General features: G+C 37.0%; 1 protein-coding gene across 1 annotated transcript; it reads right to left on the reverse strand.

Annotated features, from left to right (window-relative positions):
* Positions 1–96: 96 nt before the first annotated feature.
* On the reverse strand, positions 97–27,928 carry LOC105700408 (casein kinase I). The gene is made up of 5 exons (XM_023432576.1): positions 27,516–27,928; positions 5,151–5,260; positions 4,821–5,043; positions 4,419–4,712; positions 97–3,174 (listed from the first exon to the last, which is right to left on the reverse strand). Exons 1-5 carry the CDS (start codon positions 27,642–27,644, stop codon positions 2,857–2,859), a joined length of 1,074 nt encoding a protein of 357 aa, XP_023288344.1. The 5' UTR covers positions 27,645–27,928; the 3' UTR covers positions 97–2,856.
* Between the last annotated feature and the right edge of the window lie 44 nt (positions 27,929–27,972).

A 27,972-nucleotide genomic window follows, 5' to 3' on the forward strand; every position in this document is an offset into this window, starting at 1 on the left:
ATTTATTTATCATGAACTGAAACCATCATGGCGTGGTCCGTGCACATTTTCGATGTTTTACACTTCTTGGAGGCTTGGAATAGAAAATGAAGAGTTTCAGAACCTAGCTACAACAATTTAGAATACCACAGAAATGGAATATTACAGAGAATGGGTATCAGATGGGAAAATATGGAAAATACTTTCACCAACAATTACAAGAGAATGCTAGCTTGCCCCGTGGATAACGCATATTTTTGGAGCAAAAATTAAGTTGCAGCTAAACGTCACAGATGGCGACGTTGGTCCTACACACACGTTAGAATAATGAATTCACAGGATTTCGACAGTTTTACATCGATCCCTTCATTATTACTTTACGAAAATAACGTATGAAACGCTTCAGTTTGTATAATTCTCAACGTAGACTGTAAAAGACTTCAACATAAGTATAAATGTCGGTAACTGGACGCGTCAGCTTATGTTACCACTTGAGTATTCAAACTGACGTTACCACCAAAGAGGGTATAAATGAATTTTTATTCATTGACCTCGTATAAATTTCTCAGCGCCTTTCGCATCATCTTGAGGTCAACAAAGTTGCACAAAAAAAAATGTCATTCACAGTAAATCGAATTTTTGATAATTTTACAGTCCAGCTAAATTTTTAATGACTAATTTTTCGGAACTGCGTAACAGGGGGTGCTTATTATTTTGTGTATAAACATTTACTAGTTTGCATTACACATTATAAGTTTAGTAAATTTTATTCAAACTCGAAAGTTGAATGTCTGAGCCCCTTTGTTAAACGGCCCTCGAACGAGAAAATCAAGGTATGTGTATTGGCTTGGGTACTCAATTTCAATCTATCCTTTTCTCTCGGTCGATTTTCAAGTGAGATTTTGGACTACGAGAGAAATCAGGATCTTAGCGATTGATATAGATTGATATCGCAATAACTCCACAGTGGCAGCTATGGATTATGTTGCACTAGCAACATCGGTCTTGTATCAAATTGGGCTTTGACAAACTAAAGTCAAGTTAGTAATTATAAATGTATTATTTTTTAAATATCTAAATTATTTAAAAACACCTCAATTAAGAACGTTTGTTTAATAAAGTATGGATTTATATTTCCTTTTCTGTATTTATGGATGTAATACTTAAATAAGTGAACGGTCTTGACGGGTCGATTTTCAAAAAATGATATCTCATTTTCTAGTGCACGTTTCGTGAAAAATTGACCCAATGATGCATATCGTAATTATCTAATTTCTTTCAGTACTAGTTCTTAGTAAAGTGTCACGTTTTTCTAAAAATACCGGTTGGAAATTTCATGCGATTTCTTCGCTTCTGAAGTCATCATTTAAAAATGACCGGCTCGGGCTACTAGGGTCTTAAATTCTAACTAATTTTAAAAGTGCATTATTAACTGGACTCTAATTTGCGAGATATCAGCTACTGTCATCATAGTTTCTGCTGGAAGAACAAGCAAAACGAGTTTCAAATATTTAACTGATTACACGTCCACAGCGTCATCATATAATTTCTACTTATGGAGTAAATAAAACGTACTCTAGATCGTTAACTATGTACAAGTATAGAGGGTGATCTAACAATTAATCCCTTCGATCAGCTTTTTGTAAGTTAACATCTTTGCAATTTTTCCAATATATAATCTGATTTTATTATGTAAGTGGCCAATTGTGAGAAAAAAAAACGTTTTACGCGTTATTTTTCCATAACATTGTTTTGACAGAATTACACGATGAAATCACACTGTATAAACATTATTTATACTTGTAAAAGAAATTGAAACACCTGCAATAACCTGTAATTGAACATTCCTTCGATGAACCATGTGTTCAGTTTCACAACTGAATATACAAAAGTAACACGTGCTGCACTATGTCGTGGAAAAGAACAATCCAAACCCTCACTGTAAATGACTCTAGTTTGAGTAGCATTATCTCGTGAGCGATTGATCGAAAAGTTATTTCGTTACAGATCGTTGAGCTAGCGTTAATGTGTTCTACAACTTTTATACGTGATAAAAATAGAGTTCCTTGTATAAAGAATGACAATCACCTCGATAAACTTTTTAAAAGAACCCGGAAAGTAAATATTTTTCTCGCATCGTATGGCCATCTCAAAACCAAAAAACGTATTTCATATCTGAAGGAGACCTGGTCATTAGATCGCTCAATATCGTACGTCGAGAATTAACAAGAATTAACAGTTAAAAAATATAGAAAGCTCATGGAACTCTTACACAAATCAAATTCTAAAAAGTAGTGAAAGTATCGTATACTTGAACAATCAGCAGGACTCGGTTTAATCCTTGGTTTCATATAAAGTAACTTTACGGAAATGGAAAAAAAAAAAAACAAAAAGGACAAGACTTGTTCTGAAATAATTATTTTGGATACTTGATTTAAAAAATATATAGGAACCTTGACACGCTTACGAGATTGGACTCACCAAGAAGTAAAAAAAATGTTCTACGGACGTTCCCATGGACCTAATAATTTACGCGTTTTTACATTGCGAGCAATCTAAGAATATCCGTGTTTTAAGATACTTAAGATCACGGATCCGTAATCGAGCCACTGATACCATTATTTTAACCTAAACATCGAGCACATGATTCGCGATAGTATAAAGCGGATGGACGATAAGTGCTTGATGAGTGAGACGAACAGTGAATTACATGAGAAAGTTCGGTGACGAATAGAGGCCTCAATTTCCTTCTCTTTAAAAATGATACCGTTTACATTGGCTCATTCAGAGACGAAGTAAACTGCAAACTACTGGACTATTAATGCTGCGAAAAACATTTAAACTGAAGTAAGATATTTAGAGAGACGCGTTTAGAGTTTAAGTTACGGGCCGATCGGGATCGGTAACTTTGGATGCACCTGATTGAGCGTTGACCTGAGCGGATGGCTGACTTTGTCCTTGAGCTTGAATCACTTGGCCCGCCTGACCTGGACCTCCTGCGGCCGCGCCGCCGCTTACGGTACCACTTGCCGTCTTTTGTTTCAACATCGTCCAGTCGAATGTGTAATCGTATTGATGGTTTAACGTACGGAACAGAATACGGAACAGTTGCCGTAGATACATGTAATCTGGACTTTCCTCGAAACGCAGATCCCTCGTGTAGTTTAGGTACATCGCAAACTCGGCAGGGAAGCCCTGAAAAATTCATTTGTACTTAACGCATCGATTGCCATGTCACATAGGGGACACGATGCGGAATAAGTCATAGGTAAATACATGTCATTGGTATTAAAGTGATATGAAAGAGGCCAACAAATTTAATCGACGTCGGTAAAAAAGACTTCTAACCTATATACCATTTGAAACCACTACCGACATTTCTTATTATATCGACAGCTGCATCGTACTATATTGAATATCGTACGGAATGCCATACTCCATATATTTCAGTAGAATAAGTACAAAGAGATCGAAACATAAAATTCAATAAGTCTTCTGAACTCGCGATTTTGTATACTTTATCTCCCAGCAGGGACATCCACTACATTTAGCGTTACCCCTAAATGCCTAAGAGCACGTATTGCTCGTGGGATGTTCGACAGTTTTGCTGTACTCATTTATAACGTTTTTCTCGATATTCCAAACATAAATCCGTAAGGTTCGTTTACCACGGTGTTCTAAATTGTTATGCCCGAGTTTTCATTTTTTTTTTATTGTAAGCTCTCTAAAGGCGTAAAATATCAAATAAGTGCTTTGACGACGCCATCTTGGTTCTAGTTTGGAATAAATAAAAAAAAATATATATTTTTTGTTCGAAATGTTATTACCCGCTCCACCACTATAGCAAGAAAAAAAAGGAAATTTTCATTGAGTGTTTGCCGACGTTAACGAAGACAAGATTAATTACATAGAAAATTCGAGACAGCATTATATAGAAATTTCTGTTATGAAATTTCCTGAACATCGGGACCTTCGTTAGCGTCTCCATATTTATAGGCTAAAGTTTTGAACGACTCGGTGTATCCAGATAGGAGAAATGTTTTACAACTAACTTGACACCTTGGAGGCAACATTCGTATCGCCTTAAAAGTTAGAAAATGTTTTCTTTCGTGCAGATTTGTCCGTTAATTTGCAGAAAAAATGTGACTTTGCCATTCAATACTCGGTCTACATTTTTTCTTTATCGTCTCAACATTCTACCCATTTCCAAATCTCACATCTTTATACTAAAATCGAAGGTATGATATTTGAAAAGAATAAAGTTTTAGAAAGCAAATTAAATAAAACGTCTGCATTCTGCTCGATGATATATTTTTACTTTATAAACTACTATATGTAAAAAAAAAGTATTAACATATGTCTCTCACTTAAAACTGACTTGTTTGCGTTTGGATATCGTTACCATTGAAAAAATAAACCCATGGAATACTGTAACTGACCTTGCATAAAACTTCGACTGGCGTGGACATTTTCTTTTCGCTGATCTTTTCATACTTTTGCTTTTTGGTAGCTGCTTTAAGACCTTGCCAAGGCAAGGATCCTCTATTGAAGTACATGAGCACATAGCCGAGGGACTCCATGTCATCTCGACGGCTCTGTTCGATACCTAAATGTGCATTGATGGAGGCATACCTCGCAGTGCCTGTTAAGTTTTTATCTTCCCGGTACATTATGTGCATTCGCGTACGGCTGTCTCTGTATTTTTTGGCCAGGCCAAAATCAATTAGAAACAGCTGAAACAAGAGATTCGATGTATCAGTCGAGGAGAAAAATCTTGCGTGAAATTTCCTCGTCGAAGATGTTAACAACCATGTAGGAAAAGAAAAAATAGCCAATGATACCTTATTACAGTGACGACCGATGCCCATCAAAAAGTTATCAGGTTTGATATCTCTGTGAATGAAATGCTTGCAATGCACGTATTCGATTCTACCGATCATTTGATCGGCCAGCATTAAAACCGTCTTGATAGTAAACCTCCGCGAGCAAAATGTAAAAAGATCCTCGAGGGAAGGACCCAGAAGATCCATCACCAGAACATTGTATTCCCTTTCCTGCCCATACCTAGCGCAAAACAATTTTTCTTCAGAATGCATCATGTTTTATTTATAGCATCTCGAAGCGTGGATCAAATTTAGCACGATTTTGCCTAAATCCAATTATATAGTTACCAGCGTATGTGAGGGATGCCAACACCGCCGTGTAATATCTTGTATAGTTTGGACTCGTACAGGAGTTGTGGATGACGAGCCCGCGTGTTTTCCAACTTAATTGCAACTTCCTAAAAACGAAAAAACGAAACGATAAAAACGATATGGGAACAAGTGAAATAAGTTTCGTACACGACAGACAGTTCCGTAATAAAGACTCCGCACATGATCAACGATCGGCCAAACATCTCGAGGCCATTACAGTCTGAGCGAATTATTAACAACAATTGGGCAACTTATGAGTTCGCTGCGCGTAGATGTGTTGCTAAACGGTTTAGCGACCGACGGCGAACGGTCCTTTCATGTTTTCTTAGAAAGTGGTACACTAAAGAGAATATTGCCAACGCTTCGATAACGCTTGTGTTCTGCCACGTACAAAGGTATAAACGAAAACAGATTATGTAAAGTGGCCCATAATAGGTACGGACCCGACAAGTTCGGTATAGCAGTTGGCAACACTTTTAAGGTGAAGTGAAACCCCCCTCAAATCACTCGATTCGAATAAGACACTTTTTTTAAGGGTGTTGGACCGACCCTCTTACATTTGACTCGTGAGCACCTAAAATTATTCCAACAGTTTTAAAATTTCGATTTAACACTAAACCTACCGACGATTTATACCCCCATTAGAAATACCATTTAAACCGGTCAATTTGACCCGTCGGTGGTAGGTTTAGTGTTAAAAAAAAAAAATCTTTAGCTGCCTAGATCAGAACCAAAATGGTGTCGAGTTCTCATATTTCATTCAATACACAATTATTGAAAACTCCGATATAAGAAACAGAAGTGTCAGGCTAATTGTATAACAATTTAGAACACTCTAGTAATCGAGAAACTCGCATTTGAACGGGATACAGGCAAAAAAGGGTCTTACGCGCTTCTATGCTAAAACGATGTTAATACGAGGTCTCGGAGAGGAAATTTAGTTCGCACTGAAATCACAGATGATACGGAGTAACACTCCGTAGTCAAACTTGTTAACCTAGACCAGAACCAAAATGGCATCGATCTCTCATATTTCGATCGAGATACAATTATTGAAGACTCTGATATGAGAAACGAAAGTGTTAGGACTATTTTATAATAATTTAGTACACTCCAATAACCGATAAACTCGCATTTGAAGGGGATAAAGACAAAAAAGTCTCATGCGCGTGTACGCTAAAACGATGATAATATGAGGTCTCGGAGAGGAAATTATTTGCTACTGAAATCACGGATAGAGTAGAGTGGCACTCTGTAGTCAATTTGGACATGAAAAATCATGAATCTAGAGAATTTTTCGATTTCTTTATCGGGAAACTGGGACGGTTTCGCGCCAAATACATTAAAAAGCATACGCAAATGGCACCGAATACTTAACGCCAACGTTCGACACTTAGTATGAATAACATTGATTTCTTAAGTAAGAGAGCTTATAACGAGACCATGATTGGCATAATGTAAGTACGTTTCGTTTTGTAGAGCCTGTAATTTTTTCAGATTTTTTAGAGTCATCCGCTTTGCCGAACCTGCATGCCTTAAATGCGCAGACGATCATCTAACAAAGGATTGTACAAAATCCAAAGACATTCCAGCGACCTGCGTCAACTGCGGAGATGACCACCCAGTCAACGCCACCCTATCCACTATATGCGCGAAGTGCGCGAAGTGCGCGAAGTGCGCGAAGTGCGCGAAGTGCGCGAAGTGCGCCAAGTGCGCCAAGTACGAGAAGAGGCTCGAGTGGCTCAGGAGAGGGATCACGTCGAAACCGAAACATCAACAGAGCAGTTATAAACATGGCCCGGACATAGTAGACATTAGGCAATTTCCAGCACTAGGCACCCCGAATCTAACATTGACCAACCCGTGGATCCAGAATAAATCAACCATAGATAATAAGATTTTAACCACAGGTACATATAAAACCATCAACCATCCTCAAGTTCCTTTTGAAATGAGTAATAATCAAAATTGTAATAGCGAAATGAACGACCTTACGAGAACAATTGATGAGCTAAAGGAGATAAACGGAATTTGCAACATCAAAGGCATGCTAGCTCTAGGTAGAAATCTTAGATTAGAACATTGTACAACGCAAATGGAAACGCTCGAGACATTCATCGAATTTTGTGACAAGTTGAACACTCCGTAATGGGCACCTGGAATGCAAATGGCCTTAGGAACAAAATAGGAAAAGTTATAGAGTTCATTAACAGCAAAAATATAGATATAACGTTCATAAATGAAACGAGACCGAATCCAGAATGTATACCGAAAAGTACAAATTATAAATGTATGAGGAAGGATCGAAGTAGCCAAGCAGGTGGAGTAGCAATATTAATTAAGAATGACGTTCCATTTAAAGAAATTATATTTAGTAAAAAGCTAATCATAGAAAGTCTAGGCATTAGATTAGCTAATAAGATCTCCGTCATCTCAGTATATAACAGACCTAGTAATACGTTTACCGCCAAAGATTTAGATCAGCCGTCTAATCGTCTGTCGTCTGATACATAAATTAATTCGATATAGTTTCCCATTCATTCTTGTCAAACTCATACTTGTATCTTCAAAATGGGCATTTTAAAGTGATAGTCAATGGTGTGAAGTCAGTAAGATACGGCATTGTGGCCGGAGTACCAGAGGGATCAGTAGTAAGACCAAACTTATTTAACATGTACATTAATGATCTGCCAACATTCCCTCAAACAAAAACAGCCTTATTCGCAGATGATACAACCATATATTGTCACTCATTCAGTGCAGTGGTTGCAGCAAAACAGATTCAAATTCACATGAATTTATTGGAACGGTACTACTCCCTGTGGAAAATAACGCTTAAGGTGAAGTGTAACGCGTCGAGGAACTTGATCGACGTCGATAAAGAAGATTTTTCTAAATGCCTACCTTGCCGACGTTCGTTTTTATATTGACAGCTGTGTCGAATTATATTGGATATTGTACCAAATGGCATACTCCACCTGTTGTTTTCGTACAATACATATCAAGAAATCGAAGTAAAACTCCAGAAATGGCTTGGATTTATGGTTTCTGAGGCTCTAATTGACTGCAGAGGGACACCCAGCGCCATCTGCGATTTCCATGTGAACTAAAATTACACTCCGAGACCTTGTATTACCATCATTTTAGCATAGAAACGCATAAGACAATTCTTTTGCCTTTATCCCGTTCAAATGCGAATTTTTCGATTACTAGAGTGTTCTAAATTGTCGTACAATTGTCCTGGGACTTTGGTTTCTCATATTAGAGTCTTTAATAATTGCATATCGATTGAAACATGAGAGCTCGATGCTATTTTGGTTCGGGTCTGGGCTAAGTTAAACATTTTTTTTCGAAAAATCCAAATTTTGAAAGAGTCAGGATGTTGAATACTCTTAAAAAAAAGTGTCTCATTCGGATAGACTGATTTGAGGGAGATTGCACTTTACCTTAAGGTAAAGTGAAACACGTTGAGAAATTTGATCGACGTCGGTAAAAAAGATTCTTCTAAATACCTACGTTACCGACGTTTGTGTTTATATCAACAGCTGGGTCGAATTATATTAAGTACCGTACTAAATGGTATATTCCATATGTCGTTTCCGTAAAATGATTATAAAGAAATCAAAGTAAAACTCTAGAAATCCCCTGTATTCATGGTTTGTGATGTTCTAATTGCCTGTACCCTCTACTCTGCCTACTCTAACTACTCTATCTGTGATTTCAGTGTGAACTAAATTCTCTCCCCGAGATCTTATGTTACCATTGTTTTAGCATAGAAGCGCATAAGACACTTTTTTTGCGTTTATCCCATTCTAATGGGAGTTTCTCGATTACCAGAGCGTTGCCAATCGTTGTACAATTGTTCTGACACTTTCGTTTCTCATATCAGTGCCTTCAATAATTGTATATTCGATGTACGAAGTTCGGAAAAATGTCAAACAGAACTTCTATGACGCTACCCAGGCAACGCACAAAGTAGAATATACGTATATTACCCGTATATAAATGTTTATTGAATGTATATAAGATATAGATAGATAGACAGTTAGACATATAAATAGATATGAACTCTATTTTAGATACACTTAAAGGTTAGATGTCCGGATATGATCCATAATATATATACAAGGTGTAACAGAACTCGTAGTCATGGTCTATACAGCGCTATCCTTGCGTAAAAAAGGTAAAAGAGAAGTCCTGTGCTATTTTTTTCTAGAGTGCATAAATTTCCTGTAATAACTAAGTGAAACACAGCCAATCGATCGCGTCCCCGAACGGAAGGCATAACAGAGAGGACGCCAGTACGGTTGCGTTCAGCTGTCCGCGGCGTAGGAGCCTTACCGGTGTCCTCTTCGCTATGCCTTTCGTTCGGGAACAGGACTGACTGGCCGCGGTTCACTTAGTTATTACAGGAAATCTATGCACTGTAGGAAAACATAGTACAGGACTTTTCGACTCCTTTTTCAACGAGGATAGCGCTGTATAAAACGTAACTACGAGTTCTGTTACACCTTGAATATAGAAGGTTAATCAACGTCATGGATATTCATTGTACTTCGGTCCAGGCACAAAGGTCAGCTGCTTCTTCAAAATTCTTCAGCGATCGTTGAAAGTTTTGCGTGCCGACCCCGCTGAACGGTTGCAATGTGGGTTCTACGTCTTTAAACGTTAGCGTTGGATCCTCTTCTTCGTTGGTCGGCTCCCCGAGTCGCTGTTGCACCTGGTTCCTCGTCCTCTTCGTCCTCAATCTCCAACGCGGCTTTCAGTCGGGCTCGTAACTCGGGTGTGTTGCCTGACACCCTTAAACTCAATGCGCGTAGGCGGGCTATCAATTCACTTTTCGACGGAATATCTACGTTTACCTATTGTTGGACGTCAACTTCGTTACCGTTTTCCTCGTCGTCGGCCCCGTCGTAATCGGTTCCTTCCTCCTTCAAGGTGCCACGCAGTCCCTCCCTTAGAACTGCCCTGCTGCCTGTCAGCGGTAGTCTTAGTTCTTCCAGTTTCGCCTTCGACACCTCCGCCGACATCTCGTTCTCATCCGCCGCTTAACCTTCGTCCGCCATGGTTCACCGCAGTTTCGCCCTCAATTCATTAACGATCGGCCGTCGTCACACTCGGTAATGCGCATTCGTCGCCCAATGTTTCTTCGCAAACCCTCGCCTACTGTCGCCGATCAAACAGGGGCGATTTCTTTGTCTTCGACGCTCAGCTTCGACTGCCGGTAAAACAGACCGCGTCACTTCTTGGTGCACGAGCACTCAGCTCGAACAAATCTTCCGATGAGTATACTCCGTTCTTTGGTCTGCCCTAACGGTCAATCCATTCAACAAATTATTGCGTCGTCTCGGGATTCACCCTCAGTGAATAACTTCATTAGATTTGCGTCTTTTCGTCGTTTTGAAATTCGCATTCAGCGAATATCAAGTTGTTAGACTTGCGTCTTTTCAATGCGCCACTACGTAGATTGCGTCATCACCTTCATCGTCCTGGTTTTCGTTCCTTCACGGTCACAGTTTTCGCCGTGCCTCTCGTCTATTACTTCGTGCTTTCAGAATCGTCAATGTTCTTGAAAAACCGTCCGACGCCTTCGCCGGCACCGAAAGTCACTATCCCTCGCACACCACACACACGTGCTAACGCCGTTTCCACTCGCGTTGCTAGGTGCATTCACGATCCGGGACGAGCCCCCCAGTTGTGGAATCGGAAATAAGGCATGGTATTCACTTCCTAGGGATTTCTGCACTAGTTATCATTTATTGCGTACCTAGATCGCTGTGTTTCACGGGACGCTCTCGTGCTCGCGATAAATCGCAGGGGGGTGACACTGCCATGTCTTGGGGTGTAACGCTTATGCACTACCGCCATCTTCGGTTGGAGTAAACCTCTTTCGCGAACTAAATTATTTGGCAGGCTATTCAAATTCATTTATTAAACGAAGGGATATTTTCGGAATTTAAAAAGTACTTGCAACGATTAAAACAGACGTTGCTTAAACTGACAGGTATATTAAACATAAAAGAAGTAACAAAATTGTCAGTGGCGCAACGCCTGTTTTAAATCACTGTAAGAACTGAAATAATTATATTAAACATTAGTCAAAAAGTAAAATATATATTAAGATAAAAATATTAATTATTATGAATATATAATTTTTTTTTCGTTATACAAATTCTATACAAATTTAATTTTGGTTATAATTAGTTTCTGTATCTAATTCAGTATTTAATTATTACAATTATTATAGTAAGAAATTACAAACTGTTCTTGATTTACACTTTTACTCACAAACTCACGTTCGCGATTTAATCCCCGAGGTAATCGAAACTTGTAAAAATATTGCCACTAATCGAGGTTAGGTTCACTTTGGTTCACTTGGGTTCACTTGTCCCAACTATTTTCATGCGCATCTACGCTGCGCCTCCTGGAGTCTCTTGCTATTGGTCAGAATATTTTTTCCCTGTTGTTCTCTTTCTATTGGAGTAAGAAGTCACGACACTAGCGCAGTCTTTGTTTGGAGTAGGTGAACTAACTGCCGCGTTACACTCCTCCCATAAGGAGTGTCACCCCCCTGATAAATCGCGCGTTCGGCGTATGTCGCGCCTTTTTTGACGCGTGCCGTTGCCATTTCTCTCTGTTCCGCGCGATCCTCCCGGTAGCACGTCACGTCTCCCTCTAGGTGATGCGGACTTTTTAACACTAGAAAGACCGACAGATTTTTTTTATACAGGATGAGCCATTTGAAACAAGTCATTTCGACCCCAGTAGTTGGTAGTTCTAGTGTTAATTTGTCTAAGGACCCCACAAAGTGTATAATAAATGTATACCGATTCACTTTCAAGATACTCAACTCATAATTTTAGTACAACCTTATACACTAAAAGTGCATGAATGTTGTGAATATTATTTAAAGATATTTCATTTAAATGTGCGCAATTTTTTACAGGGTACCTATATTTTTATAAGTCTGTGAAAACTGAATATAAACTATCAATTTAACGTTTTCGAATAGTTCAGATTTCAATACAGGTTATCTAGACTTCTGTGATATATGTACTGAAAATATAGGCGTGAAAAAGATTTAAATATATATTCGCGGGATATTTTTATTATGCATACCATAGATGATGTAAGCTTTACGTACTTATGTCCTAATTTGTACGTCAACTATATTATACTTCATACGGTGCCTAGGAATGCATCATAATTTACACAGTGGTAAAAACTCATGATGTATGGTTACCAGCCAAAGAGAAAGTAAATAAAAAATCAGTATGGACGAAATTAACAGTTACATCAAGTTGAAATTTAGATATAAACATTAAGTATGTATTAAAAATGTTAGGTTACATGAGGTGAGTTTTTATTTTTCTAAACATATTATCAACGATGTTGATTAACCTTTGGTAGATGTCTAGCAGACATACTGTATATTTTGTATGCGTTAAGCAATAAGTAGATATTTGTAGATCAGTAGTGGATATATCATTTTCATCTATAAGAGACATAGATATTTATATATATCGTTTAGATATCCATGACATATTCTATAGCCATATACATAAAATAAATCCATATACTTACAAAAGATATTTTTTTAAGTGGATGATGGACGATATACATTTACTCTACCTATAGACCTAATTTAAACAGTAAATATACGGATATTCCACTTCGTGCAGTGCCTGGGTAGTATCACATCACCTCATTGCGGTTTAAAGGAAACGAGAATGCTGGACTTTTAAAGAGGACCCTATCTAAAGCACAATAGTAAACATAACAAAAGAAACTTGCTGTCAATAAAACACAGCCCCGTGAAGTACAACAGTGCTCGATGGTAAATCATTTAACGTTTTACATATTTATAATTAACAATTAATTTCATTTAACACGTTCACGCCGGCGCGTACCACCGGTGGCTCGCGCTTGATTGCGCCATCGGGCGGCGCGTACCACCGGTGGCTCGCGCTTGATTGTGCCATCGGGCGGCGTGTACCACCGGTGGCTCGCGCTAGACGCATCATCGGGCGGCGTGTACTACCTGTGTTTCGCATTCGATTGTGCTATTAGACACTGATAATTTAACGTACATACATAAAAACGTGTATTTTGAATAAAAATTATAATTAATAACGTATTATGAACATAAATTTTGCTTAATAACACACACATGAAAATTCAGTATTATGAATGTAACTTCAACACTCAAATCTTCCCCCGAGGAACATTTCATAACGTTGCTGTTTACGTTAACAAAATCTTCGCCTGAAGAGGAAGAAAGTATTCGTAATCTTGATGCGTTTCTCCTGCCTCTATTTACACATTCATGAGACGAATCACTTATTTCCATATCCATGTTATGGGCAAAATTAAAAAAATATTTTTAAGGGCAAAATTTAAAAAAATATTCTAACCACCTTTTAGTTATTTTTACTAACAGAAATCTGTGGTTAGGATATAAAAAACGGCACGAGTCACATAATTTGCAAAGTAAGCGCTCAATGTAATACTGAAGAAACAAGAAGCGCGTGCAAGTCTGAACACGCGAGAAATGCGCGCCGCCAGATGAAGCGCGACATAGATTTGTGTGCCGCCGTTGGGGGAAACAAATGAAAATTGGCGCCGGCGGGAACGTGTTAAGGTAATGTGAAAAGGACATCTGGGGGGTCTCGTTTATGAAACTGTTCTCCAAATCGGATGTACCGAATCAGTTGGAGTTTTACCTTATGAATGTGGACATCCTGAGAAAGGTCCCGACATTCATGAAGTTCACTTATTGAAATCATTTAAATAAACATCTTTTTCATTTTTATATATAACAAAAAAATGAATTTCATGGATGTCATCCTTAGGATTAGGGTCTCCATATTCACGTGGTAAAATTCGGAATGATTTCGTACATCCAGTTGAGCGGAAAGTTTTATAAACGATTGACCCCTGAGATTTCACATCACCTGAAATATAATTAACGGTAATAGTATGAAAATAGTGGTTATTAAAGGCGTTAGTCTGTAAATGAAAAAATAAATCATAAACTAATGGCAGATCATATAAGATGTAAGTATCTAGTGACTTGCATACTTGGTTTTGTGATACGATTTCAGAACTTTTTGTATGCAGAAGTACAATATGGAATCTAAATAGTTTTTTTTTCCAAATGGGGAATTTATAACGGTTCTATACTCGGTACCATTTTTTTACAGGAAGGTGTTTTTGCAGGCATTTAAATATTTCTTGTATGTAAAAATAACGTGGAATCTAAATACTTTTTTTATAATTTAAAAAAACTATTTTCCGTCATTTCATTTTTTTTCTATAGTTGATTCACCCATTTTGTCACCCCCTTTTCCCACATTTTCAGGCCAGTCATATTTTTCCTATGAACGATTTCATCAGCTTTATGTAATCTGTTGGTATGTGTCATTTTTAATGTGCCAGAAATAGGGCTAGCAGACGTTCAAGGTTGACAAAACGATGAGCTTGTAATTGCTAAAATATTAGTGTGTTGAAAGTAGAGTAAGAACAATATATATTTCATGTTTAGTTAAAAAGTATCATATAATGGGATACAGGATGAGATTTAAGCTGCCACTTTTTGTTTGAGACATTTCACGACAGACAGAATTAAGAATCCAATTTCTAAATGTTTGGCAAATTATTTGAGAAATTATTCTGAAACATTTGATGCGATGACCGTACACAAGACATAAGTGAGAGAGGCTATTAATTCGGAAATCAGTAAAAATTATTTCCTTCTTTGAGAACCAATTGCCATTAATGTCATATGATAAACAATACAATTCTTTAAAATTGTGGCAATGTTTGGTGATTTTCAACGATTTCGTGATTTCTGTTTGCGATTTCCTCATGATTTCGAGCAATAAAATCCGTAATTTCTTGAGTAAATACCCCCCCGCATAACTAGTTAAAGGTTTAGTTTTCATCAGAAATGGATAACCGATCGATGTTGACTCAATGTCAAACGTGAATAGACTATTCTTGACTGAATGATCTTAGTAAACACATGTTTTTTTTTTTTATCTATATACCTATCGATGATGCCTTCAGATTTCATTCCAAAGTTTCGAGGCCATATTGATAGGACTTCCAACAAAAAAGTGTTTAAGGTGAAGTGAAACACGTCGAGGAACTTGATCGACGTCGATAAAGAAGATTTTTCTAAATGCCTACGTTGCCGACGTTCGTTTTTATATTGACAGCTGTCTCGAATTATATTGGGTATTGTCCCAAATAGCATACTCCGCCTGTCGTTTGCCTGCAACAATTATAAAGAAATCGAAGTAAAACTCCAGAAACCCTCTGGATTCATGCTTTCTGGGGCCCTAATTGACTGCAGAGGGACCCCCTGCGCCATCTCTGATTTCCAGGTCAATTAAATTTTCCCTCCGGGACCTCGTAGTCCTATCGTTTTAGCATAGAAGCGCATACAACACTTTTTTTGCCTTTATCTCGCTCAGATGCGAGTTTATCGATTACCGGAGTGTTCTAAATTGTCGTAAAATTGTCCTGACCTTTCCGTTTCTCATATCAGAACCTTCGATAATTGTATATTGATCGAAATATGAGAGCTCGACGCCATTCTGGTTCTGGTCTGGGCTGAGTTAAAAATTGTCTTAAAAAATCTAAATTTTGAATGTGTCAGGACAACTCTTAGATGATCAGGAGTGATGTGTCAAAGTTTCGGACAGTTTGGTCTAATACCCTTAAAAAAAAAGTATTGTATTCGAATCGACTGATTCGAAGGGGGTTTCACATCACCTTAGATATATGTTGCTGTGTAAGATATATAATAGTATGTAAAATTAGCCAATCAAATCGTCTAAATTCAATCACGTGATCCCCATACATCTCGTTTGAGAAGAATGCTAAACGCGTCGAAACGTGCCCAGCATAGACGGCGTGGCGTGGCGTGGCGTGGCGTGGCGTGGCGTGGCGTGGCGTGGCGTGGCGTGGCGTGGCGTGGCGTGGCGTGGCGTGGCGTGGCGCATCATTAGCAGTTGCGTACGTTTGGCCCTTGAAGATTCAAGCAATCTACGGAGCCGACTTGCCTCAATCTAGTGCTATCGAATTGACGCGAAAGAAGTAAGTACCTACACAGGAAAGTATCTTACAAATATGGTTACGTTGTCATGTAGAATATGTTTTAATAAGTTTACTTCTGGGTCAACACACGAGGCCCAGCAATATAACCATCGATTGGAAGATTACACCCCAAATTTATACATATAAAATTACACTTTGTATAAATTTAGATGGTGAATGTGATATTACCCAGACAATGTAATTTTACTGTTATTAATTGTGGCATCAAAATAACCAATGATCTAGTGTGTAAATTTACACGGGAATTTTTCTCAGAGTACGAGAGCTCGACGTGATTTTGGTTCTGGTCTGAGCTAAGTGTGACTAACTGAGATAATTCCTAGGTGCTCACGAGTCGCGTGTAAAAGTTTTAGATAATTCTATCCAATACCCTTAAAAAACGATGTCTTATTTGAATCGGCTGATTTCACTTTTTTCACTTCAACTTAAGGGGATGTGAAAGTGGCACCTGAGAGGTCGATCGTTCATGAAACTTTTCGCTGAACTGAGTGTATCGAATCGTATGAAATTTTATAACATGGATATGGAGTCTATAAGGAAGGTCCTGACATTCATGAAATTTCATGAGTTTCAGGACCTTCCTTATAGTCTCCATATTCACGTTGTGAAGTTTGAAATGATTCGGTAAACCCAATTCGGAGAAAAGTTTCATAAACGAAACCTCTTCGACGCCACTTTCACATCCCCCTAAGGTGAAGTGAAACCCCCTTCAAATCAGTCGATTCTAATACGATACTCTTTTTTAAGGGTATTAGACCAAACTGTCCGAAACTTTGACACGTCACTCCTGAACATCTAAGAATTGTCCTAACACATTCAAAATGTGGATTTTTGGAAAAAAATTTGTTAACTTAGTCCAGACCAGAACGAAAGACAAGAAAAAAATGGCGTCGAACTCTCATATTTCGATCGATATACAATTATTGAAGGCTCTAATATGAGAAACCGAAGTGTTAGGACAATTGTACGATAATTTAAAACACTCTGGTAATCGATAAACTCGCATTTGAACGGGATAAAGGCAAAAGAAGTGTTGTATGCGCTTCTATGCCAAAACGATAGGAATACGAGGTCTCGGTGTGAAAATTTAGTTGACATGGAAATCACAGATGGCGCTGGGGGTCCCTCTGCAGTCAATTAGAGCCTCAGAAATCCAAGAAATTTCTGGAGTTTTACTTCGATTTCTTTATAATTATTGTACAATAACGACAGATGGAGTATGCCATTTAGTACAATACTCAATACAATTCGACATGGCTGTCAATATAAAAACGAATATCGGTAACGTGGGTATATAGAAAAACCTTTTTTATCGACGTGTTTCACTTCACCTTAAATGCCCGAATTTCATTGAAATTCCTTCCGTGGCTCGATAGATGGAAGTTCCTTACCCGAGTAATCCTCCTCGACTCGGATAGATAGCGGCAGTGGCTCGAAATTTAAATCTTACTCGATACACGTAAATAACAATCCCTATAATAAAACTAATACATCTAACAAATACTTACAACTAATGATTGCCCAAGATGATCTCGAGGGTCGTCAATCGATGCGGAAATGAAATAATTAGAAAATTCGGTACTCACCGCCACCGCTGCGCCCTGACTTGTGATGGCAGAATTCTACCACGTCGCAATGTTAAATATTAAAATATAATGAAGACAAATGGTAGTTTGTGGAAAATTTTGTATCTGTTACCGGTGAAGCAGAGGAACATTAATTACAACTGAAGGTCAATATAAACAGTTTTCACGAAGCATCTTTTTCATCATTGCTATTTAGGTTGAACATGTAAGTATTATTTACATAAATTAATATGAAAAACACGTCTCGTATAAACACATCTTACTTCTGTTTTCCGTATTTTCATCATTTTCATTTTTCCTTTAGAAAAGTATACAGAACGTCCCAGACCTCGCGAACTAGAAATATATGACGATAATCTCTATTTAATTCTGCAAAAGAATATCTAACAAGGAAGGTACCTGAGGTGTCCCCCTACGATTTTCTTCATTTTTAAATATGTTGCAGAGGACTAAAATCTAAGGAACCCGTGTTTTTTTTTTAGCGGCGGATAAACACTTTTACGGGGTGAAATCAGGCTTCAAAGTTGGCCGTGCAAGGGGGTGAGTTGACTGTTTCATATCAAAGTACTCGACCGATTTTCATGAAACAACCGTCAAAATGTAGGGAATGAAGAATTATGAAACATGCATTTGGAATTTTTCGAAAAAATTCATTTTTAAGGGGTGAGCCACCTCTTTGAATACTTCTTTTACCCCTTACGCAAGCAGTAATTGCTCTATCCAATTGAAACTTGGTTAATTTATAGATCAGAACAGTACAAAAAAGCATATTTTGGTTGATTTCGAAAAACGAATTTTAAGGGTTGTAACAACCCATCTAATAAAATGATGTACAATCTCGTTTTAAAACCAGCTTTGAAGGAAAAATAGAAAGTGAATCACATGTCTGGATGAATCGTGTAGACGGATTACATTGTTTTACATTCTACGAATCATATTCCTTTCAATCCAAGGGATAATTTACCCGTCAAATGTATCGGATGGTACCTGATCGTATTCTTTTATTAATTTTAATCGTTAAAGTCCTTTAAGTCCAGGAGAAAGTCGTACAAAGCTGGTTTTAAAACGAGATTATACATCATTTTATTAAAGGGTTGTTACAACCCTTAACATTCGTTTTTCGAAAAAAACCAAAATATGCTTTTTTCGTATTGTTCTGGTCTATAAATTAACCAAGTTTCATTTGGATAGAGCAATTACTGCTCGCGTAAGGGGTAAAAGAAGCATTGAAAGGGGTGGCTTACCCCTTAAAAATTAATTTTTTTGAAAAATTCCAAATGCATGTTTCATAATTCTTCATTCCCTACATTTTTACGGTTATTTCATGAAAATCGGTCGAGTGCTTCTATATGAAACAGCAAACTCACCCCCTTGCACGGCCAACTTTGAAGCATGATTTCACCCCCTAAAAGTGTTTATCCGCCGATAAAAAAAAAAAACACGGATCCCTTAGATTTTAGTCCTCTATAACATATTTAAAAATTAACAAAATCGGAGGGCGACACCTCAAGTACCTTCCTTGTAAGTAGAATCCCAAAATATAGTTTCAAAACTGCAGTAGTTTAAAGTTAACCAATCACGAATCAAAATTATTCGCCGAACAGTGCTGGTACAAACATCTCATTATTCGTATTACCTTATAGTGAAGCTCAAATCTCAATTTCAAATCAATTCCTTTCTTATTTTAAGATCCACATATCGTTTAACATGAGACTCTTTTTGCTTATCGTTTCTGGGGCTAAGTGTAATTTTGAGCGCAACATAGACTTATCGTTACATTTTGTGTTATCGTTACTTCGATGATCCTGTCAGCTTGCTTAGATGTTCTATCGCGATAAAATTCAAGAGTCCCGGGAACAAGTAACGCACGTCTTTTGTTAACTACAAGCACTGAATGTAAACGGTGATACAGGTAATGGGACGTTTTGTTCGTTGACTAATCCTACATCGTAATTGGTTAACTTTTAACCACTGTAGATTTGAGGTGAAATGAAACACGTCGAGGAACTTGATCGACGTCGATAACGAAGATTTTTCTAAATGCCTACGTTGCCGACGTTCGTTTTTACATTGACGGCCATGTCGAATTGAATCGAGTATTGTACTAAATGGCATACTCCATCTGTCGTTATTGTACAATAATTATAAAGAAATCGAAGTAAAACTCCAGAAATTTCTTGGATTTATGGTTTCTGAGGCTCTAATTGACTGCAGAGGGACCCCCTGCGCCATCTGTGATTTCCAGGTCAATTAAATTTTCCCTCCGGGACCTCGTATTCCCATCGTTTTAGCATAGAAACACATAAGGCACTTCTTTTGCCTTTATCCCGTTCAAATGCGAGTTTCTCTATTTCGTTTTTCGTATTAGAGTCTTCAACAATTGGATATCGTTCGAAATATGAGATCTCGGCGCCACTTTCGCTCTGGTCTGGGCTAAGTTAAACAATTTTTTTCAAAAATCCAATTTTTCAAATTGCCAGGATAATTCGTCAATGCTCACGAGTCATGTATCAAGATTTCAGATAGTTCTATCCAATACCCTTAAAAAAAGTGTCTTATTTGAGAGGGGTCTCACTTCACCTTAATACTACAGTTCGGATTCAAGTTCGCATTGGATGTTCTTTTTCAGAATTAAATAAAGATTATTGTCATATATTTCTTGTTCGTGAGGTCTGAGACACCCTGTATATTGGATGAAAGTACAAGATACGTTAATAGTACGCAATTTCTTTAGTTTACGCTACACGCGTGCACTTTTATTTTTACCCGAATGTAATGTACGATTTCGAATAAAATTAATCAATAACGTATATCGCACGATTTCATTTCAAATACACAAACTAAACTATAATCGGAGAATGTAAACAGTAAAAATCAATTGTAATTCAATCTGCGGAAGGCACCTTGAAATAAAAGATGAAACATATACGTGTACCGTATATCGATATAATCTAAACGTGCATACTATGAATTACTTTTATTTCATTTTGAAAGGCACCATGCCATATATAATAAAACACATGCAACGATATTCGGTGTATTCTACGTTGCATATTGATATTAATGTCTTAGGATTTTCATTCAATGTACACCTTTTTTAAAGGGAATAAAATATTAAAAAAGTACGCATTTTGAATTGTACTAACTAATCACTATTGCACAGTATAGATTTATAAATTCTTCTATACCAAGCTGTCTTTCTCAATTTAAAACTATTTTAAAAGTGAGACTAAACATTACAATGATATTTAAATAATGTCAAATGATTTTCAAATGTAAGTTATAACTTCATTTTTAGGGACAGAGATACGGTATGTTAGAAATGTAAGATTGTTCGATAGATGGATCTCTACTAAGCTGCTAATCTAAGCGTAACCTATATAATAATAATTTAACATATTTAATGTTATTCTTATTTTCAGTTCCTTCAGAATGGATATAGAATATAAGCATTATTAAGACAGTACGCATTAAATCACTACCTAAATTTGTAAGGATTTACAAATGTAGCATTGGAAATAATATGCAGTGCAGATTCTGCAGCCCATTCGTAGTAACAAGAGATGCGGTAGCGTCTCAGACAAGTTTATTGGCATCGACTGTACACGTGTCAATTGTACACCAGCGCCAACAGCGCGCTACCCTCTGTTTCTCTAAACATCGCTCTAACATACATTTCATTTTCTTTAGACGGTCAGTGTTACCATAAAAAAACTTTATAAGCTCTTTAATCTATATGAATGGCTTTATTGATTTTTTTTTCTTCTTTTATGACCAACATCATCGGAGTCGACGAATGCATTCAGATACTGTGGTCAGTTCAAATTTCAGGACCGTCATTTTGATCAAATTCAGTCGTCGTCTCCCTCACTACGAACGCACACGTGGATAAATTTTCATATTCGAACTGACACACTCAAAGCCGAGATGTTCCTCAAGCCACGTTTTCATAGCGTCACTGGGCTAGGAGAGAAAAGGGCAGTGATAGGTTCGTTCTGAAATGTAACAGTTGTACTAAGCTTAATACTTACAAGGAAACATTCCCAAGTGCCCGCCGCCGATCTTATTGATTCTCATATATGTTGCAGAACACAAAAATCTAAGAGACACGTATTTTTTTTATGTGCAATAGTCCACATTTAAGGGATGAAACAACCCTCAAAGTTTGGCGAAAATTCGATTTTTATATTAATTTTCGTAGAAACAGTGGAAAGATTTCAACGAAACTTGGCATAAAAGTATTCCGTATAAGGACGGTGAAAACACAATATTGTCCAGTAATGCTACACCACCTCAAGGGGGTGAACTACCCTTCAGGCGACATTTTTTTTGTAACATCCATTAAACAAGCACTCCTACTTGAGTTCCACTTACGCCATGTGGCTGCTCACAAAAAATGAGGAAATACGTGTTTTTTGCTTTTTGCTAATAAACATTTGTACAGCGGTGGACACGAATGCCTTTCCCTGCAGACACGGGAACGGCAATGCATGATGGGAAGGCATTCATGTCCGCCAGTGTACATCGGTTGACAAGAATGGATATATAATAGATGGTATAGGAGTATATTCTGACTATCTTTGTCCAAAATCAACCTGCAGAATTGAGAGGAGGCCATAAAGCGAGGAAGATGTTCGACAGCAAGAATATAATTTGCTATATTTTTTCAGGCTTTTTCAGAACTTGATTGACTATCGCTATTGACTTCTCAGAGTTTTGATAATTTTTATTTCATGAAATTTAATTTGGACTTGTCATGCGGTTACTGATTTCACTACGTTAGTAGGCAGTTTGCGGATTAAAACTGCTCCTAAACCTGTCACCGATACCTGAGCTTTTTACTTTTGTAGGTCAAACATGAAACTATTGGTTTTTTTTATCAATATGACCCAATAAACTTGTCTTTTATTTTTACACCAAAGTTGTTTTCTGGGGGATAGATTTATGTATCGGACAATTTGACATTGTTTACATATTATTTTCCTATTCTTTTACACATTCATCTTAAAAATTAACTTATATATTTGAATTGCTCTAATTAGAGCAATCATAAATATAAAATATCAAACATATAAGTTAATTTTTAGGAAAAACATGTAAAAGGATAAGAAAATAATATTTAAGAAATATCAATTATTGACTGCATCCATCTATACTGTGATTCGATGGGCTGCATTATAATACACTGCATACTATTTCCAATGGTTTTCTTATTTCCTTTTTCTGTAAATCCTTATATATATATATATATATATAATGATTGATTGCGTACAGTTTTAATATTCCTTGTGATTCCACCGAATGCATACCCTATATCCTTTCTGAAAGAAATGACTTTAAGAATAACATTAGATATAGTATATTATTATAAGGTAGGTTACGCAAATTATTTATGCTTAGTACACATCTATCCATCGAATAGTTTTACTTTTCTAACATACAATATCCCTGTCCTTACACAAGTATTTTTCTTAGAAATTGTTATTACCTAAATATTTCCGTACAAAAATAAATGTAAAATATTATTTAAACTTCATTTAATGCTTTACATTCATTCGTTAATACTCTAAATGAAAATTATATATAATATAGAAAAAGAATCCAAGACATATTGCACAAATTTAGGTCAGTATTTTGTCAAGTACAATAATAACATGAATTTTTTTTCTTTCTAGATTTCCATCATTAAACCGTACAGGTCATTAGTTTAATTAAAACTGGTGGATTAAGTAGCGCTTTGGCACATAGTACAATGCGGATAGATGTCAGCATCGACAGGCAGTTCAAGAAGCAATATTACAATCATTTAGAAAAATCCAGCATATCATAATTAAGATGGAATGCAATTTTCTTATTGTTTCCTCATCCATGGGTTTTACATCTAATTATATATTGTGTTATTATAAAACTTATTTTCCCTGTATGTTCTATGCAAATTCAAAACCTACTCTCTTTCAGACTCTATTTGCTCTTAATGTTATAAAAACAAAAACTTCTGAAATCCCAAGAAAAATACTTCGCTGAGTAGAGGAATGCTGTGAACGTCCTATACCAAAAATGAGTATTACATATAAAATTTCCATACAAGTACTTAAATCATGTTACAAAGACAAGTATACGAATCACGATTACGTATCTACTTATTTTATTCGTCGGGATTGACATCGTTTTAATGTATTTATATGCGAGCTTGAAAATGTTACCATGCATTCGTGTTCCGATTTATAATTACGTACGATTCATTATCATTTAACCCTTTGCGGACGCGTGTCTGCAGGAAGTAGCCTAAAACCCTTTACAAGGAAAAAGTTCCACCCGCAAAGGGTTAATATTCCGTTAAACATTAAGATTGTTCATCTCATTAAACAGAGAGGAGACACCGAGACAATTGGTTATTCGATTTAGTATAACGTTGCAGTCATGAATCTGTAATGTATGCGCACTATCGCTGAGATTAATACATATACTTCAAATACTAAAAAAAAAAAGAGGGTCCCACCAAATAGTACTTGACAAATGGTCACTTAATGTTTTACTGAATATTAACCCTTTGTGGACGCGACTTTTTTTTTTGTAAAGCCCTTTAAGCTACTTTATACAGACACGCGTCCATAAAGGGTTAAATGACAATTGATCGTAAGTAAATATAAATTGGAATACGAATGACTAGTAACATTTTCAAGCTCGCATACAAACACATTAAAATGATGTCAATCTCCGCTGATAAAATAAGTAGATATGTAATTGCGATTTGTATACATGGCTTTGTAATATGATTTCAGTCCTTTTTGTATGAAAACGTTATATGGAATACTCCTTTTTGGTATAGGTTCTATTTTATTGACGTTGATTGCATTTCGCAGAGTCTTTAATATCGTTTTAATATTCCATAAAACATTAAGTGATTGTTTATCAAGTACTACTTGGCAGGTTGCTCTTTTTTAGTATTTGAAGTATATGTATTTTGGATAACCTCAACTTAGTGCACATACATTAAAGGTGCATGACTGCAATAGTGTATGAAATCAAATAAACAATTGTCTCTGTGTCTTCTCTCTATTTAATAAGATACAGACCTGCTAAGTAGTCCTTGATAAACAATCACTTAATGTTTTATGGAATATTGACCCTTTGTGGATGGGACATTTTCTTTATATATTATACAACCGACTACCGGTCATAACTTTCATTCTGTTTAAAAAAATTCATTTAATGAAATTCTTTACATTGTTTTTGTTGTGTATATAAATATTTTAGGGATTTATAAACCTTTTTCTAAGTATTATATCTTAACGTAAATAAATCTTTCCAAGATATGTGTCACGGATACACTTTATCAAAGTTGACTTTCCGTCAAATAATTTCACATTCAATGTTTAGACCAAATCAAATAACAGACATACCTCATAACTGGTAACTTGCCTCTTTCATAATAACATAAAACAAAGATGTTCTGTAATTACATCTAAGTAAATAAAGAATAAACGGTATTCCTAAAGCAGCGTTTAGTTACAAGTGAAGAATGTTGTTAAATACACCATTTCTCAACTACGCCGAGGTTGCAAAGTAATAATTTAAGTTTTATTAATTGTAAATAATAAATTATTTCTAATCGTTAATACTAAAACATTCTGGTCCAGAAATTGATAAAATGGCATTGTAATTTTAAATTAACCCTTTAATTACGAAACACCATTATAGTGACTTCCGCATGACCGATGTATTTTACAAAGCTCCGCTAATGTGACTCCCGCCTGACATTTTTTTATGAAGTGCCACTATAGTGGCCCTCTTCATTCCCATGTATTCAAAGCGACAAATGAATATCGTATTCATATAAAATTTGAGCACTCCGTGGCTGAGCTCTTCATATAAGTGGTACATTCTCGAGTCGGACGCCGTCGTAGTTAAAGGGTTAAATATCTAATTATATATAAATTCCAGGGACCATAATAAACGGTGGAAACAGAAAAATTATTGAATTTTCTATTCTTCTTTTTCCAAATTATGTTATAAGACTATGAAAGTCTTTCATTATTGATAAAATAAACAAATTAAATACCCTTATGTTTTACAATACACGTTATCTTAACACTTTATCGACAAATGAATTTCGATGTAAATGGCAATCATGGAATCACAAAACCAATTAATAGGCTTCCAATTGGTAGTGTTAATAGTGAAAGCTGAAACAGTTTCTAAACATTTTTGTAAAGCGAGTCAGCTTTCTCCACCATTGGGAACAAATTTGTTCAGGGCTCTGTGAGCAGCAAATGGATAATTTACGACTTGCCAGTAATGAAGTAAAATATAGAAGACCGTTTAAGCAATATGTCGCCTTATGAAATGATTCTATCGTACAACCTACACGAACAATCACTTGCAAAAAAAAAAACAGCAATATTATGAAACAGCATTAAGTCAAGTGATTCCAGAGTTAAACTCAGTAAGCTGATTTTCTTCTACTTGGCAACACAAAAATAGATAAACTAATTAAAAAGAACTAAAAATTCATGACGTTTATTTGCTTTGAAACAATTGAAATTAATTTTCTTGGGGTAATTCAAATACAGAAAGATTTTCACAAATTAACAAGAGATCAAAAACATTCGCCATGTAGAAGTAAGAGCACGGAAACAGTTAACGCATCGACCGTCACGGTGGTCTCCAGGATAAAGCGATCGCCATTCACTGGTGACCACCGGGTTGTCAATGTTTTCATTGATAACAACGACTACAGTTCGAATACATAAATATTTTCATAAGGTAGCAAGAGATCGAAGACATTCACCATGTACAGGTAAAAGGATAGAAACAGATATGTCGAGCAATTAACCTTTTCACTAGTAACAGCAACTATAGTCGCCTATCATTAAATACATTACGGGTAAAAGTAAAAAGATAAAAATCATCTCCACCACCTGCCCAAGTAACGTCGTTCGCTTCTCGTATGCGAGTTCATTATAGTTCAATTCTGCTCCCGAGAAAGAGTAACGAAGAAGTTAGCTATATCTTCAAAATCATCCTTGTACAGTAAAGTAATGCCCTATCGTATTCAATTTTTTAACATTTCAAAAATCTTGACAATCACCAACTACCATTAATTGTATTATAAGGTGTTTGTAATTTGTTTAGACGGTCAGCACATTAACAGCAAAATATTTGCTCTTTGCAAGCCTGACGAACAAAGAAATATTGTATTTCGAACTCGTTAGAAGACACAATTCGGTTTACTTGGTCAGTTCTCAACCAACTTCATGAACTTGTGGACACGTAAGATTAGAAAAGAACAGCATTACAAAGCACTGCTCGATCTTATGCAGTGATTTCACTGTGCAACACGCTAGAAAGGCTGCTCTATTCCGTCCAATACACGTTGACGCCAATAAGCCAGCAGCTAGCAGCCAGCAGCTAGCAGCCAGCAGCCCACAGGCGAGGAAGAGTTAGGCGACTTTTACAAGGACTCGCTCTTAAATAGAGAAGTGGCGTCGTGCCGTTTCATAACGGGCCTCTCGGCGGTAGAGTGCCAGTTTGTTGTGGACATCGTGTGCGAATAATAGGGACAAAAGTCTGAGGGTGGTGGGAGGTCGGAGAGGCAACGGGGGCCAGCTTGCGGAACGGTATTCCTTACCTCGCCGTTAGACACGTTGATGCCGAGGTAAATGTCGCCGAACGATCCGGATCCGATCTTTCTCATGAGCCTGTATTTGCCCCCGACGACGAACTCCGTCTTTCCCATCAAACCGATCGTAACTGACATGTTTGTGGTTTAATGGACGTACGATGAACGCACAAAACACTGCCTGGCTCTTGAGGCACGCACCGAAGGGATCCGCGAATCTCCTGAGCGCGAACGTCACCCGAGCACTCCTCCTTACGGGAATTTCGCTTAAAATCTACGGGAGGGTCGCCTAGCCCTGATGCGGAGGAAAATCTGCTGGGGACAAACGGAGAGCCGAGGTGAAACTCACTAGTGGCACGACGGACCCCAGCGCACCGACATTTTCCCCTTCGCTCAAGGCACGAGCGACTGACGTCGCGGAAACGATGCGTCAAACGACCGCCGAGTCCAAGTTTCCTTCTGAATT

Source organism: Orussus abietinus, unplaced genomic scaffold (genome assembly GCF_000612105.2).
Source record: "Orussus abietinus isolate OABI.00-Male unplaced genomic scaffold, Oabi_2.0 scaffold367, whole genome shotgun sequence".
Classification (NCBI taxonomy): Eukaryota; Metazoa; Arthropoda; class Insecta; order Hymenoptera; family Orussidae; genus Orussus; species Orussus abietinus.